The sequence below is a fragment of the Polyodon spathula genome, chromosome 9 (genome assembly GCF_017654505.1).
Source record: "Polyodon spathula isolate WHYD16114869_AA chromosome 9, ASM1765450v1, whole genome shotgun sequence".
NCBI lineage: Eukaryota > Metazoa > Chordata > Actinopteri > Acipenseriformes > Polyodontidae > Polyodon > Polyodon spathula.
Window position 1 is genome coordinate 19,168,528 of NC_054542.1, and position 15,563 is coordinate 19,184,090.

At 43.8% G+C, this 15,563-nt stretch overlaps 1 protein-coding gene across 1 annotated transcript in view; it reads right to left on the bottom strand.

Moving 5' to 3' along the window:
- Positions 1–876: 876 nt before the first annotated feature.
- LOC121320471 (exportin-4-like) overlaps positions 877–15,563 on the bottom strand; it is a 100,430-nt gene continuing 85,743 nt past the window's right edge. The window contains exons 18-22 of the mRNA XM_041258817.1: positions 15,130–15,248; positions 14,611–14,741; positions 14,211–14,328; positions 11,921–12,013; positions 877–1,885 (exon numbers count right to left, since the gene is read on the bottom strand). Of these exons, the coding sequence (XP_041114751.1) occupies positions 1,688–1,885; positions 11,921–12,013; positions 14,211–14,328; positions 14,611–14,741; positions 15,130–15,248 (659 nt within the window). The 3' untranslated portion in view covers positions 877–1,687. The remainder of the gene's footprint in view (positions 1,886–11,920; positions 12,014–14,210; positions 14,329–14,610; positions 14,742–15,129; positions 15,249–15,563) is intronic.

A 15,563-nucleotide genomic window follows, 5' to 3' on the forward strand; every position in this document is an offset into this window, starting at 1 on the left:
TCATATAAACATACAAACACCTAACTATTAAACCCTCATAAATGGCTTTTATTATTATTTTTTAAGTCACAGAAAGATGCAATGTGATGAAAGCCAATAACCTGAATCCAGAGAGATATTTGTGAAGATATTAATTTAAATGTCACTACAACCTTATTTTTATATTGGCAGTCATACTTGATTTACTCTGACACACAAGATTCCATCATTAACAAACCATTCATTGGAAAGGTTAGCCTGAAATTTCCCTTTAGAATGACTGAAAAAAGATCTAAGAGGAACATGTATGCACAGGGAAAATATTACCAGTAACAATAGCTTTTAGGCACAACATCAAAAGCTGACATTTAAAAAAAAAAAGGTTAACAATTGGGTAGTTAAGTATGGATTTTATGTTCATAATATTCAAAAGGCTGGTTCTTTAACTTCAATTCTAACTGTCTGTGATGTCTTTATTCTTAGGGTAAGGACAATCTTCACCAAGAGATTCTTATGCAGGAAATCCACTACTGAAGTACTGCCCTGCAGAAACCATCAGCTCACACACACAAAGTAAGTTTAACGTAGCCTGAAATCATTTCAAATTCTGTCTGGCTGAGAAATGTACATAACTGAAACATGGTACTGAGATGGCTGATCTAACACAAAACAGCACTACAAGAACAAATAAATTATGTACACTTTTACATTTTGTAACATTTTTTCAAAATTATTAACAAGAGTATTCTAAATGTTGTTTTTTTTTCTTTCTTTAATAATGTCCCAACTAAAATCCCTGTGTATTAGAATACCTTTCCATCGTCATTGCTAAAGCAGTGTAGATATCAGTTTCATTTGGGGGAGAAGGGGTATTGGTAGAAGCATAAGAAAAAAGATTTATGCTTCTGTTCCCCAATATGGCTTCAGCAGACCTGCAAGGAGCTTCATTTTCTATTTGTAACTAAAGTCCTTTTCCTTATTTGAAATGTCAACATCAGTGGTGGCCTCATATAAAAATAATAATAATAACACAAATGCATTGTATCTCCTAGAGTTAAGGCCACATAACCCTTGACTTCTACATTATGGGAAGCAGAAATGAAAAATAAAAAAGAAGACACATCCTTTCCATCACGTGGCATAAAATAGTATTTTGCCAGCCGCAGTATTACACAAAACTGGAAACCTGCCTTTTTTTTTTTTTAAAACACATTTTACACCCCCAGAGTTAACAAAAGTGATTTGGTGTTTTATTTATCATTGCACAATCACATACCTACAGCCCTGCATGAAGAATAAAACTTCTCAAAGCTGTTACATGTTTTTACTGTTCAATAATGTCTAGGTTCAAAACAGGGCTCAGAAATAATGGATCTTTCCCTTAAGACAAGTTTGTTCTGGCCACTTAGATGGCTGGTTCCATAAAACTAAAGGCACTCTGCACAAACTCTTCTCTGTGCCTATTTATCTGCATATGTTTGGAATTCACAATGGCCTTTAACCTCTCTCTCGCTAAATCAACAATATTTGGATGAGGAAATAAATGTGAATTCTAATAGTTTACTCCCAGTCCATCAATTCTCTTTTAGTCATATTGTGCCTTTGGCCATGAATGCAGCCTGCAAACAATACAAAAAAAATAAAATAATTTCAGCTTCAGCAGTTTCTTGTCCAGCAGTGCAATCTTTCACCAAAGTCATCACGGTTGTTATTTTACACACAGCAGGCCCCCCACAGTTGCAACAAATTCCTCCAAGCTCTTAAGGAAGGCCATCTTTTGCTTGCGGTCCAGGGTGGGAGGGGAGCTGCTGGCTGTGAGCTTGTTGAAAGCATCAGCTAACCGCTGATAAATCACAGGGTCTTGTTGGCTTGACAACAGGGATTCCACCAGCTCAGAATACTCTGCCTGTTCAATTAGGAAACAGATAAGTTTTACCTGAGGGTTACTGTTATACGGTAAAGAAATCAAAGAACTGGAGGCATGCTAAAGCAGTACTGCAATTTATTGGTATACTGTGCTTGGCAAGTAAAATAAGCAAAGAAACAGTTACTCTTCACCATTGTTAAACTTACTTTTACATTAACTTTCCAATAAATACCCTCACTGCTACACACAAGAAACTCCCCACTTTTAAAAGAACAAAGCTTTTAGTATCCTAAAAAAAAATCCACAGGCTAATGAGAGTAAAAAAGATGTAAAGCACTGCGAGTCACCAGTTAATGCAGCTACATAATTTAAAAAAAACAAACCAAAGTAATTATGCATGTTGGTGATTTTGTGTAAGTTTTTTTTTTTTTTATTATGTATTAGTCTCAACTATTCACTTTAGAAAATAAATAAGAATGATTCATTTTTAAATAAATTATGTCCTAGGACGGACAGATCCTTGAGGTGCACCTAGAGAGAGAGCAGGCCATGCCAGGAAACATTGAAGCAATAGTTAGAGATAGGAGGAAAATCAGGTAAGAGCAGTGCCTGAGAGCCCCAGATCAGAGAGGACAGGAGAGCAGCATGATTGACAGTGTCAAAGTTCAGAATGAGGAGGGGCAAGGGAAGACAGACTTCCAGAATAGCTTCTGAATGTCCTCTACTTTGGAGCAGAAGGAGGCAAAGTTATCAGGTGTAAAAGGAGGAATGGGAAGGGGGATGGAGGTTTGAGGAGGTCTGAGGAGGGGGTGGGGGTTTGAAACTCCTCCCCCACCCCAAAAGGGGGTGGGGGTTCTCCAAGACTTCTTTGAACTCCTACCCCACCCCCAAACTTCTCCTGAAGAGGACTCCTCCCCCACCCCCAAACTTCTCCTAAGGGGGTCCCCCCACCCCCAGGAGGGGTCCCACCTCCAAACTCCTCCTAACTCCTCCCCCACCCCTGAGGACTCCTGAGGGGGTGGGGGTTTGAGGACTGGTATAGGGGTTTGAGAAGAAGTGGGGAGGGGTCCCCACCCCCAAACTCTTGACCCCCAAGTGGGGGTTACTAATGATTGGGGAGGGGGTCCTAACTCCTCCCCAGGAGGATTTCCTAAACCCTTGGGGGTTTCTAAACTCTTTCCCCACCCCCAAATTTCTGCTAACCTCTCTTCCAGTTTGAAACTCCTCCCATTGGAGAGAAGGTCAGGGTTTGAGGACCAGGAGGATAGAAGTGGTGGGGGATTGAGGAGGGGGTGAGGGTTGGAAGAGAATTGGGGAGGGGGGTTTAAATCCAAACTTTTCCCATCCCAAAGGGTCTCCTTTGAAGAGGATTGAGGAGGGGGGTAGGGATTTGCAGAACGTCTCCTAACCCCTCCCCCAGAAGGGGATAGGGGTTTTAAAGAGGATTGGAGAGGGGGCAGGAGTTTGAGGAGGGAGTCAGGGTTTGAGGAGGGGTGGGGGTTCGAGGAGGATTGAGGAGGGGGTAGGGGTCGAAGGAGGGAGGAAAAGCTGGAGAAAAGTCGGCGGAGGACAGGATGATAGCTTGATGGTAGGAGTGTTTGGCAGAGGTGAGGGCTGTCGAGGAGGAGGAGAGGAGGGAGCAATAGTCAATCAGAGGGTAGCTTGGATCTCTTCCATCGCTGCTCAGCAGTGAAAATATGAATTTAAATGTCAGTACAAGCTCCATTCAGATATACTTGATTTACTCTGACACACAAGATTCCTCCATTAAATAAACATTACGGGACGACTGGAATGTAGAGGAGAGCTAGGGCTGGGGAGGGGATGAGCAAGCAGGGCGGGAGACGATGGACAGGAGTCAAGAGTTGCGGTGAGAGAGAAAGACTCATGGCAGCCGAGTCTACTGAAACGTGGGAGAAAGAGTCAATAGGGGGAAGAAGGGATAGAACAGAGGAAGTAAAGGTGGTTGGGGAAGTGAGCGGAGGATGAGACGAAAGGAGAGAAGAGGTGGGTGGGAGAGAGGGTAGAAGTGAAAAGGAGATGAAGCAGTGGTCCAAGAAGGACATGGTATGATAATAGGGGAGCAGTTTCTGGAGAAAATCAGATGAGGCTGCTAGTTTACTGTGTTCTAATATTGATGCCAGGTGGCTCTTTAAACTTTGTGGGAACCCCTGTGACACAGTTTCTAAATTAAGACGGGAGCTCAATTTAAAAATGATGGTTTGGCTATCCTTATAATATCCTTAGAATTAAATCACATAAATAACATTATGATACTGAAAATGCTACATAACACAGAAATGCAGTATTACAGCCACCATCTACAAGCCTGTTACTTTACTAATAAGACAGAATGCTGTAAACTCCCAAATGTCAACCCCTACACACACAACTGTAAATGAAAAATTAAGAGGTATCAGTGTGATGAAAAGTTGACGACTGGGATGTATGACCAGTATGTACAGAATGGTATAGAATGTAGTTTTTTTTAGAACAAGGGAAAATATAAAGTGTGACACATGTACATATCCTCCTGCAGGGGAAACAAATCAACATTTAGGTTGGTTAAACTTCAATAAAAGTGTTAAATTAGTGTGCACACATTGTCTAAACTAATAGCTTTTTAAATAGACAAAATCATCCACAGCTATTCTACAGTCAATAAATGCTGAATTTTAAAGAAAATGAACATTTTATGAAAAACATTTAAACTAGAAGTCTTTTTCAATGTCTTCCGTTTACCATATAAATTTTCATTTCTTTCAGTATTTCTAAATAGACAAAATCCTATGAAAACCAGCAGTTACACAAAATTCTATGTACCTACAGTAGCAGTAAAGGCCGTTACACAACAGACGCGATGCGACACAATGAATAGAACCTATACTTTTGATAGGTATCTTTTACACCACAGGCGACACAAAATAAATAGTATTGAATCCTATTTTTTGTGGGCTAACTAGGGAATTGAGCAATCAAAGAACAGCTTCAATGCATTGTGTCCAGCAAGGTGTAGCAGTACCCAAAATGACGGAGGAAAAAATACTCTCAGCTTTATGACAAAGATCATCGCAATTATAAAGATACAGAGATGAAATATAATATATGGGAGTCCATTTTAAAGGGACTGGATAAGCCTGGTGTCTATAATTTATTCCCATATATGTTGAAATACCACCAGAGAAGACACTCATAATTTCCACATCCTGTTGACGAATATGTACAAGCCTTCATCTGTCACATCACATCTGTGTCGGTGGGAATGGTCATATCGCTATAAAAGTATCTTGTCGCCTGATGATAAACTGCACCATGTCCAGTGTGTAGCGGAGCCTGATGATAAACTGCATCGTGTCTGGTGTGTAGCAGCCCTGGTGATAAACTGCACCGTGTCTGGTGTGTAGCAGCCCTGATGATAAACTGCACCGTGTCCGGTGTGTAGCGGAGCCTGATGATAAACTGCATCGTGTCCGGTGTGTAGCGGAGCCTGATGATAAACTGCATCGTGTCTGGTGTGTAGCAGCCCTGGTGATAAACTGCATCGTGTCCGGTGTGTAGCAGCCCTGAATAAACTGCATCGTGTCCGGTGTGTAGCAGCCCTGATGATAAACTGCATCGTGTCCGGTGTGTAGCGGCCCTGATGATAAACTGCATCGTGTCCGGTGTGTAGCGGCGCCTGATGATAAACTGCATCGTGTCCGGTGTGTAGCAGCCCTGAGATAAACTGCATCGTGTCCGGTGTGTAGCAGCCCTGATGATAAACTGCATCGTGTCCGGTGTGTAGCAGCCCTGATGATAAACTGCACCGTGTCCGGTGTGTAGCAGCCCTGATGATAAACTGCATCGTGTCCGGTGTGTAGCAGCCCTGATGATAAACTGCATCGTGTCCGGTGTGTAGCAGCCCTGATGATAAACTGCATCGTGTCCGGTGTGTAGCAGCCCTGGTGATAAACTGCATCGTGTCCGGTGTGTAGCAGCCCTGGTGATAAACTGCATCGTGTCCGGTGTGTAGCAGCCCTGATGATAAACTGCATCGTGTCCGGTGTGTAGCAGCCCTGATGATAAACTGCATCGTGTCCGGTGTGTAGCGGAGCCTGATGATAAACTGCATCGTGTCCGGTGTGTAGCAGCCCTGGTGATAAACTGCATCGTGTCCGGTGTGTAGCAGCCCTGATGATAAACTGCATCGTGTCCGGTGTGTAGCAGCCCTGATGATAAACTGCATCGTGTCCGGTGTGTAGCAGCCCTGATGATAAACTGCATCGTGTCCGGTGTGTAGGAGCCCTGATGATAAACTGCATCGTGTCCGGTGTGTAGCAGCCCTGATGATAAACTGCATCGTGTCCGGTGTGTAGTGTAGCATCGTGTCCGGTGTGTAGCAGCCCTGATGATAAACTGCATCGTGTCCGGTGTGTAGCAGCCCTGATGATAAACTGCATCGTGTCCGGTGTGTAGCAGCCCTGATGATAAACTGCATCGTGTCCGGTGTGTAGCCATCGTGTCTGGTGTGTAGCAGCCCTGATGATAAACTGCATCGTGTCCGGTGTGTAGCAGCCCTGATGATAAACTGCATCGTGTCCGGTGTGTAGCAGCCCTGGTGATAAACTGCATCGTGTCCGGTGTGTAGCAGCCCTGGTGATAAACTGCATCGTGTCCGGTGTGTAGCAGCCCTGGTGATAAACTGCATCGTGTCCGGTGTGTAGCGGAGCCTGATGATAAACTGCATCGTGTCCGGTGTGTAGCAGCCCTGATGATAAACTGCATCGTGTCCGGTGTGTAGCGGAGCCTGATGATAAACTGCATCGTGTCCGGTGTGTAGCAGCCCTGATGATAAACTGCATCGTGTCCGGTGTGTAGCAGCCCTGATGATAAACTGCATCGTGTCCGGTGTGTAGCAGCCCTGATGATAAACTGCATCGTGTCCGGTGTGTAGCAGCCCTGGTGATAAACTGCATCGTGTCCGGTGTGTAGCAGCCCTGATGATAAACTGCATCGTGTCCGGTGTGTAGCAGCCCTGATGATAAACTGCATCGTGTCCGGTGTGTAGCAGCCCTGATGATAAACTGCATCGTGTCCGGTGTGTAGCAGCCCTGATGATAAACTGCATCGTGTCCGGTGTGTAGCGGAGCCTGATGATAAACTGCATCGTGTCCGGTGTGTAGCAGCCCTGATGATAAACTGCATCGTGTCCGGTGTGTAGCAGCCCTGATGATAAACTGCATCGTGTCCGGTGTGTAGCAGCCCTGATGATAAACTGCATCGTGTCCGGTGTGTAGCGGAGCCTGATGATAAACTGCATCGTGTCCGGTGTGTAGCAGCCCTGGTGATAAACTGCATCGTGTCCGGTGTGTAGCGGAGCCTGATGATAAACTGCAAGTGTCCGGTGTGTAGCAGGCCATGATGATAAACTGCATCGTGTCCGGTGTGTAGCAGCCCTGATGATAAACTCTCATCGTGTCCGGTGTGTAGCAGCCCTGATGATAAACTGCATCGTGTCAGGTGTGTAGCAACATGATAAACTGGGGTGTCCGATGTCCAGACCCTGACAATTCTCTGTGTAAAAAAGTGCCTCCTGATGATAAACTCATCGAATGCCCGGTTTTGTAAACTCCATTTGTGACCCCTGCATCGTGTTTCTTTTGTCAGGCTGAAAAGTCCCCGGTGTGTCAGCCCTGATGACACTGCAATACCTTTTAGAATTTTGAATGCTTGAATTAGGTCGCATCGTGTCCGTAGTCTTCTTTGTTCAAGACTGAATCGATTCAATTCTTTGTAGCAGCCCTGCATATAAACTGCATTTTAAGCCGGTGTGTATTCTGGTCGCTCTTCTTTGCACTCTTTCTAGAGCAGCGTATCTTTTGTGTAGCGAGGTGACCAGAACTGCACACAATCCGGTCAAGATGAGCACCGTCTTATAAACTGCATTGTACAGCCCTTTTAACATTACTTCCCTTGATGATAAATTCAACACTTTTCACAATGTATCCGAGCATGTTGTGTAGCCTCGTGTCCGGTGTGTAGCGGAGCCTGATGATAAACTTTTTATAGCTTCCCCACATGTCCTAGATGAAGACATTTCTGAGTCAACAAAAACTCCTAGGTCTTTTTCATAGATTGTGTTCTCCAATTTCAATATCTCCCATATGATATTTATAATGTACATTTTTATTTCCTGCATGCAGTACCTTACAGCTTTTCTGATGATTAACTGTCATTTGCCATGTGTGTGCCCAGTTCTGAATGCATTGTCTAGATCATTTTGAATGACCTTTGCTGCTGCAACAGTGTGTTGCCACTCCTCCTACTTTTGTGTCGTCTGCAAATTTAACAGCCATGTTTGCTTACTATACCAGAATCTAAATCATTAATGTAGCGGAGCCTGAATAAACTGCAGGACCTGAATAAACTGATCCCTGTGTGTACACCGCTGGTTACCACTGCATCATGTCTGAGGTGTTTCCTCTGATCAGTACTTTCTGTTCTACATGTGTAACCACTCCCTGTGTATGATAAACTGCACATGTGTGTCCGGTGTGTAGCAGCCCTGGTGATAAACTGTCGTGTCCGGTGTGTAGCAGCCCTGATGATAAACTGCATCGTGTCCGGTGTGTAGCAGCAGTTTGAGAATGCTGCATCGTGTCCGGTGTGTAGCAGCCCTGTGATAAACTGCATCGTGTCCGGTGTGTAGCAAATCTAAACTGCAAACCATATCATGATGCTTGGTGATGCAATTATCCATTATCGATGTTGATAAACTCAAAAAAATGTCAAGTTAGTTAGCACGATCTCCTTTCCTAAAACCTGCATCGTGTCCCAGTGTGTAGCATATAGGTAATTTTCCATTGTCCGGTGTGTAGCGGCCCTGGTGATAAACTGCATCGTCTTATTATAGTTTCCATAAGTTTGTCCGGTGTGTAGCAGCCCTGGTGATAAACTGCATCGTGTCTGGTGTGTAGCAGCCCTGGTGATAAACTGCATCGTGTCCGTGTGTAGCAGGCCTGATGATAAACTGGTGTGTGTGTAGCGGAGCCTGATGATAAACTGCATCGTGTCCGGTGTGTAGCGGAGCCTGATGATAAACTGCATCGTGTCCGGTGTGTAGCAGCCCTGATGATAAACTGCATCGTGTCCGGTGTGTAGCAGCCCTGATGATAAACTGCATCGTGTCCGGTGTGTAGCAGCCCTGATGATAAACTGCATCGTGTCCGGTGTGTAGCAGCCCTGGTGATAAACTGCATCGTGTCCGGTGTGTAGCGGAGCCTGATGATAAACTGCATCGTGTCTGGTGTGTAGCAGCCCTGGTGATAAACTGCATCGTGTCCGGTGTGTAGCAGCCCTGATGATAAACTGCATCGTGTCCGGTGTGTAGCGGCCCTGATGATAAACTGCATCGTGTCCGGTGTGTAGCAGCCCTGATGATAAACTGCATCGTGTCCGGTGTGTAGCAGCCCTGATGATAAACTGCATCGTGTCCGGTGTGTAGCAGCCCTGATGATAAACTGCATCGTGTCCGGTGTGTAGCAGCCCTGATGATAAACTGCATCGTGTCCGGTGTGTAGCAGCCCTGATGATAAACTGCATCGTGTCCGGTGTGTAGCAGCCCTGATGATAAACTGCATCGTGTCCGGTGTGTAGCAGCCCTGGTGATAAACTGCATCGTGTCCGGTGTGTAGCAGCCCTGATGATAAACTGCATCGTGTCCGGTGTGTAGCAGCCCTGATGATAAACTGCATCGTGTCCGGTGTGTAGCAGCCCTGGTGATAAACTGCATCGTGTCCGGTGTGTAGCGGAGCCTGATGATAAACTGCATCGTGTCCGGTGTGTAGCAGCCCTGATGATAAACTGCATCGTGTCCGGTGTGTAGCAGCCCTGATGATAAACTGCATCGTGTCCGGTGTGTAGCAGCCCCTGATGATAAACTGCATCGTGTCCGGTGTGTAGCAGCCCTGATGATAAACTGCATCGTGTCCGGTGTGTAGCAGCCCTGATGATAAACTGCATCGTGTCCGGTGTGTAGCAGCCCTGATGATAAACTGCATCGTGTCCGGTGTGTAGCAGCCCTGATGATAAACTGCATCGTGTCCGGTGTGTAGCAGCCCTGATGATAAACTGCATCGTGTCCGGTGTGTAGCAGCCCTGATGATAAACTGCATCGTGTCCGGTGTGTAGCGGAGCCTGATGATAAACTGCATCGTGTCCGGTGTGTAGCAGCCCTGATGATAAACTGCATCGTGTCCGGTGTGTAGCAGCCCTGATGATAAACTGCATCGTGTCCGGTGTGTAGCAGCCCTGATGATAAACTGCATCGTGTCCGGTGTGTAGCAGCCCTGATGATAAACTGCATCGTGTCCGGTGTGTAGCGGAGCCTGATGATAAACTGCATCGTGTCCGGTGTGTAGCAGCCCTGATGATAAACTGCATCGTGTCCGGTGTGTAGCAGCCCTGATGATAAACTGCATCGTGTCCGGTGTGTAGCAGCCCTGATGATAAACTGCATCGTGTCCGGTGTGTAGCAGCCCTGATGATAAACTGCATCGTGTCCGGTGTGTAGCAGCCCTGATGATAAACTGCATCGTGTCCGGTGTGTAGCAGCCCTGATGATAAACTGCATCGTGTCCGGTGTGTAGCAGCCCTGATGATAAACTGCATCGTGTCCGGTGTGTAGCAGCCCTGATGATAAACTGCATCGTGTCCGGTGTGTAGCAGCCCTGATGATAAACTGCATCGTGTCCGGTGTGTAGCAGCCCTGGTGATAAACTGCATCGTGTCCGGTGTGTAGCAGCCCTGATGATAAACTGCATCGTGTCCGGTGTGTAGCGGAGCCTGATGATAAACTGCATCGTGTCCGGTGTGTAGCAGCCCTGATGATAAACTGCATCGTGTCCGGTGTGTAGCGGAGCCTGATGATAAACTGCATCGTGTCCGGTGTGTAGCAGCCCTGATGATAAACTGCATCGTGTCCGGTGTGTAGCAGCCCTGATGATAAACTGCATCGTGTCCGGTGTGTAGCAGCCCTGATGATAAACTGCATCGTGTCCGGTGTGTAGCAGCCCTGGTGATAAACTGCATCGTGTCCGGTGTGTAGCAGCCCTGATGATAAACTGCATGTGTCCGGTGTGTAGCAGCCCTGAATAAACTGCATCGTGTCCGGTGTGTAGCAGCCCTGATGATAAACTGCATCGTGTCCGGTGTGTAGCAGCCCTGGTGATAAACTGCATCGTGTCCGGTGTGTAGCAGCCCTGATGATAAACTGCATCGTGTCCGGTGTGTAGCGGAGCCTGATGATAAACTGCATCGTGTCCGGTGTGTAGCAGCGCCTGATGATAAACTGCATCGTGTCCGGTGTGTAGCGGAGCCTGATGATAAACTGCATCGTGTCCGGTGTGTAGCAGCCCTGATGATAAACTGCATCGTGTCCGGTGTGTAGCAGCCCTGGTGATAAACTGCATCGTGTCCGGTGTGTAGCAGCCCTGGTGATAAACTGCATCGTGTCCGGTGTGTAGCAGCCCTGATGATAAACTGCATCGTGATGATAAACTGCATCGTGTCCGGTGTGTAGCAGCCCTGATGATAAACTGCATCGTGTCCGGTGTGTAGCGGAGCCTGATGATAAACTGCATCGTGTCCGGTGTGTAGCAGCCCTGGTGATAAACTGCATCGTGTCCGGTGTGTAGCAGCCCTGGTGATAAACTGCATCGTGTCTGGTGTGTAGCAGCCCTGATGATAAACTGCATCGTGTCTGGTGTGTAGCAGCCATGGTGATAAACTGCATCGTGTCTGGTGTGTAGCAGCCCTGGTGATAAACTGCATCGTGTCTGGTGTGTAGCAGCCCTGGTGATAAACTGCATCGTGTCCGGTGTGTACTGGAGCCTGATGATAAACTGCATCGTGTCTGGTGTGTAGCGGAGGCTGATGATAAACTGCATCGTGTCTGGTGTGTAGCGGAGCCTGATGATAAACTACATCGTGTCTGGTGTGTAGCGGCTTTAAGGCCACCAGCCCTGTAAGGACACATTTTGTTGGTTCCTTGGGTCGTCCTAATAGCAAAATTTCACTCAAAGATTTCCCTCTTACCTGATGCAAACAAACTAATGTGTACAATGCTTCGCCTGCAGCTACGGTCATCTCCGTCTTGTGTTTTTGCAACACTAGCATGTCAAAAACAAGCTGAAAAAGTTAAAGCAAATAAATTAATTAATTTTACTCAATGTACAGGCAAATTATATTACACCCACATTTCTTAGACCATATTGCCAATTATCAAATACATGTAGAATGGTTTACTGTTTTCTTAGATGTATAAAATAGCAGTAAAGTACTTTAGCTGGAAGGGATTGCTGAATGAAACCAGGGCATACTATTAAACCACAAGCAGACACTGATAGGTAGTGGCTGTGTTTAAAATATTAACAAACCTTTGTGCTGGTCCTATCTTTGGAATACCCTTTTCAACCTGAATTGCTATTGCCTTGACATTTATTATTATTCACATAACAGTAGACATTAATAAACTGTGAAATGAAATCAAACATAACTTAACACAGATGAAAGTGAGGAGAAGTAAAACAAGCTGAAAAGTGGCAGGAATCTGGGATCCACTGCCGTGTTGGATTTTCTGCTCAGGAACCCAAATTGAATGAAGTTAAGATTCAGATTACATTTGAAATGATACCAAATACATGAACTTTAACTGCTGGTTTCACAAACCCAGAGATGCCAATACTTGAGAGTGAACAAAACAGCATCTGCCAAGCAAAATTTGGTAAATTATTTTTAAAAATTAAAAAAAAAAAAAAAAATTGGACAAGTCAAGATGCTAAAATAGGGTCTGTGAAATTTGATGGAAGTATCCAGTCAAATAAAGTTGAGGTAAAATACATATTTAGTTTCAAGTGAAATCTATTTTTTCTTACATGTGCACAAGGTCTGAGATACATGCATTTCTTTAATGTTCTTGTTCCTTTGGATCTCAAATGCAACATGTTTACATCAGAAAGTCACTCCCTTTTAGCTGTTAAAACATCCAAAAAGAACTATGTACACTTTCAATTGTTCTTTGAGCTTTAACAACAACAATGAAGAAGAAGAAGAAGAAGAAGAAGACGACGAAGAAGAAGCAGCTCTTGAACCTGAGCTAACCATCCACTAGTTTGGGCTTATTTGCAATGCTAAGCATTTCATATTGTAGATGTTTATTTTAAAGCACAAAGCTGACATTTTCTGCTTCATTTTATGTTACCATGCGGAAAACAATGTATGAAAATATAGTGCATATAAAAACAAACACTAATTGCTTATGTCATGTAAGTTTAATAAAACAAGGTTTAAAAACTTAAAAAGGCTCCGTTTACAACTTTAAAAAACAAATCTTAACTTTCTGTTAATAAAAAAGTTTAAAATGACCTCTTGATTTTTCACTCTATTCTATGGGATTCAAATGTCTGGCAATTTCTTGTTTTTCAAAAGATGCTTGTTTAATCATGGGGTGTATTTTACAATTTACTGGATCACCAACATCAGGCTGCAGTTACTGTGACGAGTACTTGTTATGTCTGCATGTTTTCTGCAGAGAATATGGCTTTCCAACGCCTTATACCCGCTTGATCCGTAATCAGGGGTTCATATAACTGGTATGCTGGTACGCATGCAGACCAATAAACAAATGCAGACTTGGCAGCTATTGTTGTATAAGACGCAAGCGTACCGTCAGTATATTATAACAGGAAAGTATTTATAATAAAGGCAGAGCCGGTGCTCGCAGTTTGAAGGTGAGCTATACTAATTTATGGATTATTCCAGTAAAGTGGGGGTCTACAGGCTCTGTCAACAATGTCTGCGACCAACCCCCCCCCCCCACACACACAGTTGCTCGCTACACAAGTGATACAGAAGAGAAATATATACAGTATGTATCTTAATTTTTTGCCAGCACCTTCCTTTCATTCCATCATTTTTGCCATTTTCTGCAATGTGAACTGTAGAACTGCACCACACCTGATAAATTAACAGCACTTGTCTATGGACCACCCACACCAATGGGGTAATGTGAAAACAACCGCCTTCATGAAACTGTGCCTTATTTTTACAGTTTTTTTTTTTTGTTTGTTTTATGTTAAAAAAATAAATACGAAGCTCACCAACTGTCACAAATGTCTAAATAGATTTAAAATAATAAATATAAAGATTTAAAATAATTTAAAATAAAATATATATAAAAATTGGGAAAAAATTTTCCCCCCAGATCTGCATTGATCACATCAATAGCTCGGGCAGGCTGAGTAAAAGCGGAAAACCACCAATCAGCATAGATTTTTCATCTCTGTTAACATAGAAAATGATAAAATACACAATTTTCAACAGCTACCTTAAGGAAGTGCCTGGTTGCAGAAAAAAGCGGTGATTCCGTTTCTTGTGTCTTAGCACACTGCTCCGCCAGGGGGGTTAAAGCTTCCAAACACAACTGGCTGACTTCTGAGCTCATCCTGTTTGCAGTGGTTAAGGGAGATGACATTGTATTGCATTAGCACTACTTTCTCCAAAACCTGGTTTTAATGAGAAGGCATGGAAGCCCAGTGTATTGTCATAAATGATTAGAAATCCTTTAAAATAAAAATAAATACATAAATATATGTTTCTTCAAATGCTAAAGTGACAGCATGTTTTGGAGTATGAGAAAAGTAATCTGAGATGACATGAACAGTTTTAAGTGTTCCATGTGTTAATTTCAATGCTTGTAACACAACTGAAATGTAGTAAAAGGATACGAGGTCATGCCAAGCTCCAGGGAAAACATCAGACTCTTAAAGAGATCCTCCGGTAGCTGTGGAATCTTCTCAGGGAAGATCTCGCAAATGAAGGTGATGAGTTTGTAATACTGGTTACACAGAGATGGAAACTATTGAAAACAAGGAGGGGGAAAAATAAGCTTCCAGCCACCTTTCCAGAACACAACAAAGTATAATTTTTTTGCAAATTGTACTATTGGTTTCATGAGGAGAATACTGGTCCAGTTCTAATGAGAACTGATTTCACAGGAGAATGACTCTTTACCCTGGATTGAAATTCAGTAGGTAACCATGACAGTTTTTTTTTTTTTTTTTTTAAACCTATTACTGATTCTCTTTGGCACTCACGAATTATACTTTGTTATATTTTTCAAGCTCTCTATGTACACATTTAAAATTAAGGACTTCCTTTTCAAATTTACTACAATAGACTCTGCATAAATGGACTTAAATACATCAGACATTTTTGTTTTGAAAAGATTTTACAGTAATACTTACTTTTAGCAGATCTTGCGACATAAGTGGCAGCACTATATTAACTCCATACAGCACAACATCTGCAGCTGATACTGATCTGTCTGCTGCCTGACCTGGTTCCTGTCCTCTGAAAACTTCATCTAAACAACAAAAGAGACATTAGGAAGTGCAGGTGATACAGGCTTATTTTAACAATACAGACAGGTTAGTATTCTGACTGCAAATTCAGACACACCGACTGTTTCCCAACAATTAATCAAGGTAGTTTCTAAACCACACGGGGGAAGCAGTAACCCGAACACCGCAAAGGAAGACCTTTGAGCACACAGGTAACGACCCAGCCCTCCCGCCTCTCCAGGGTCCTAGAAGGGCCGATTTCACTAGGTAACTGAAAAATAGATTTAGGAAATTAAAATATTTCAACCATAAATAATACAGAAGTCTGTGTTAAGAAA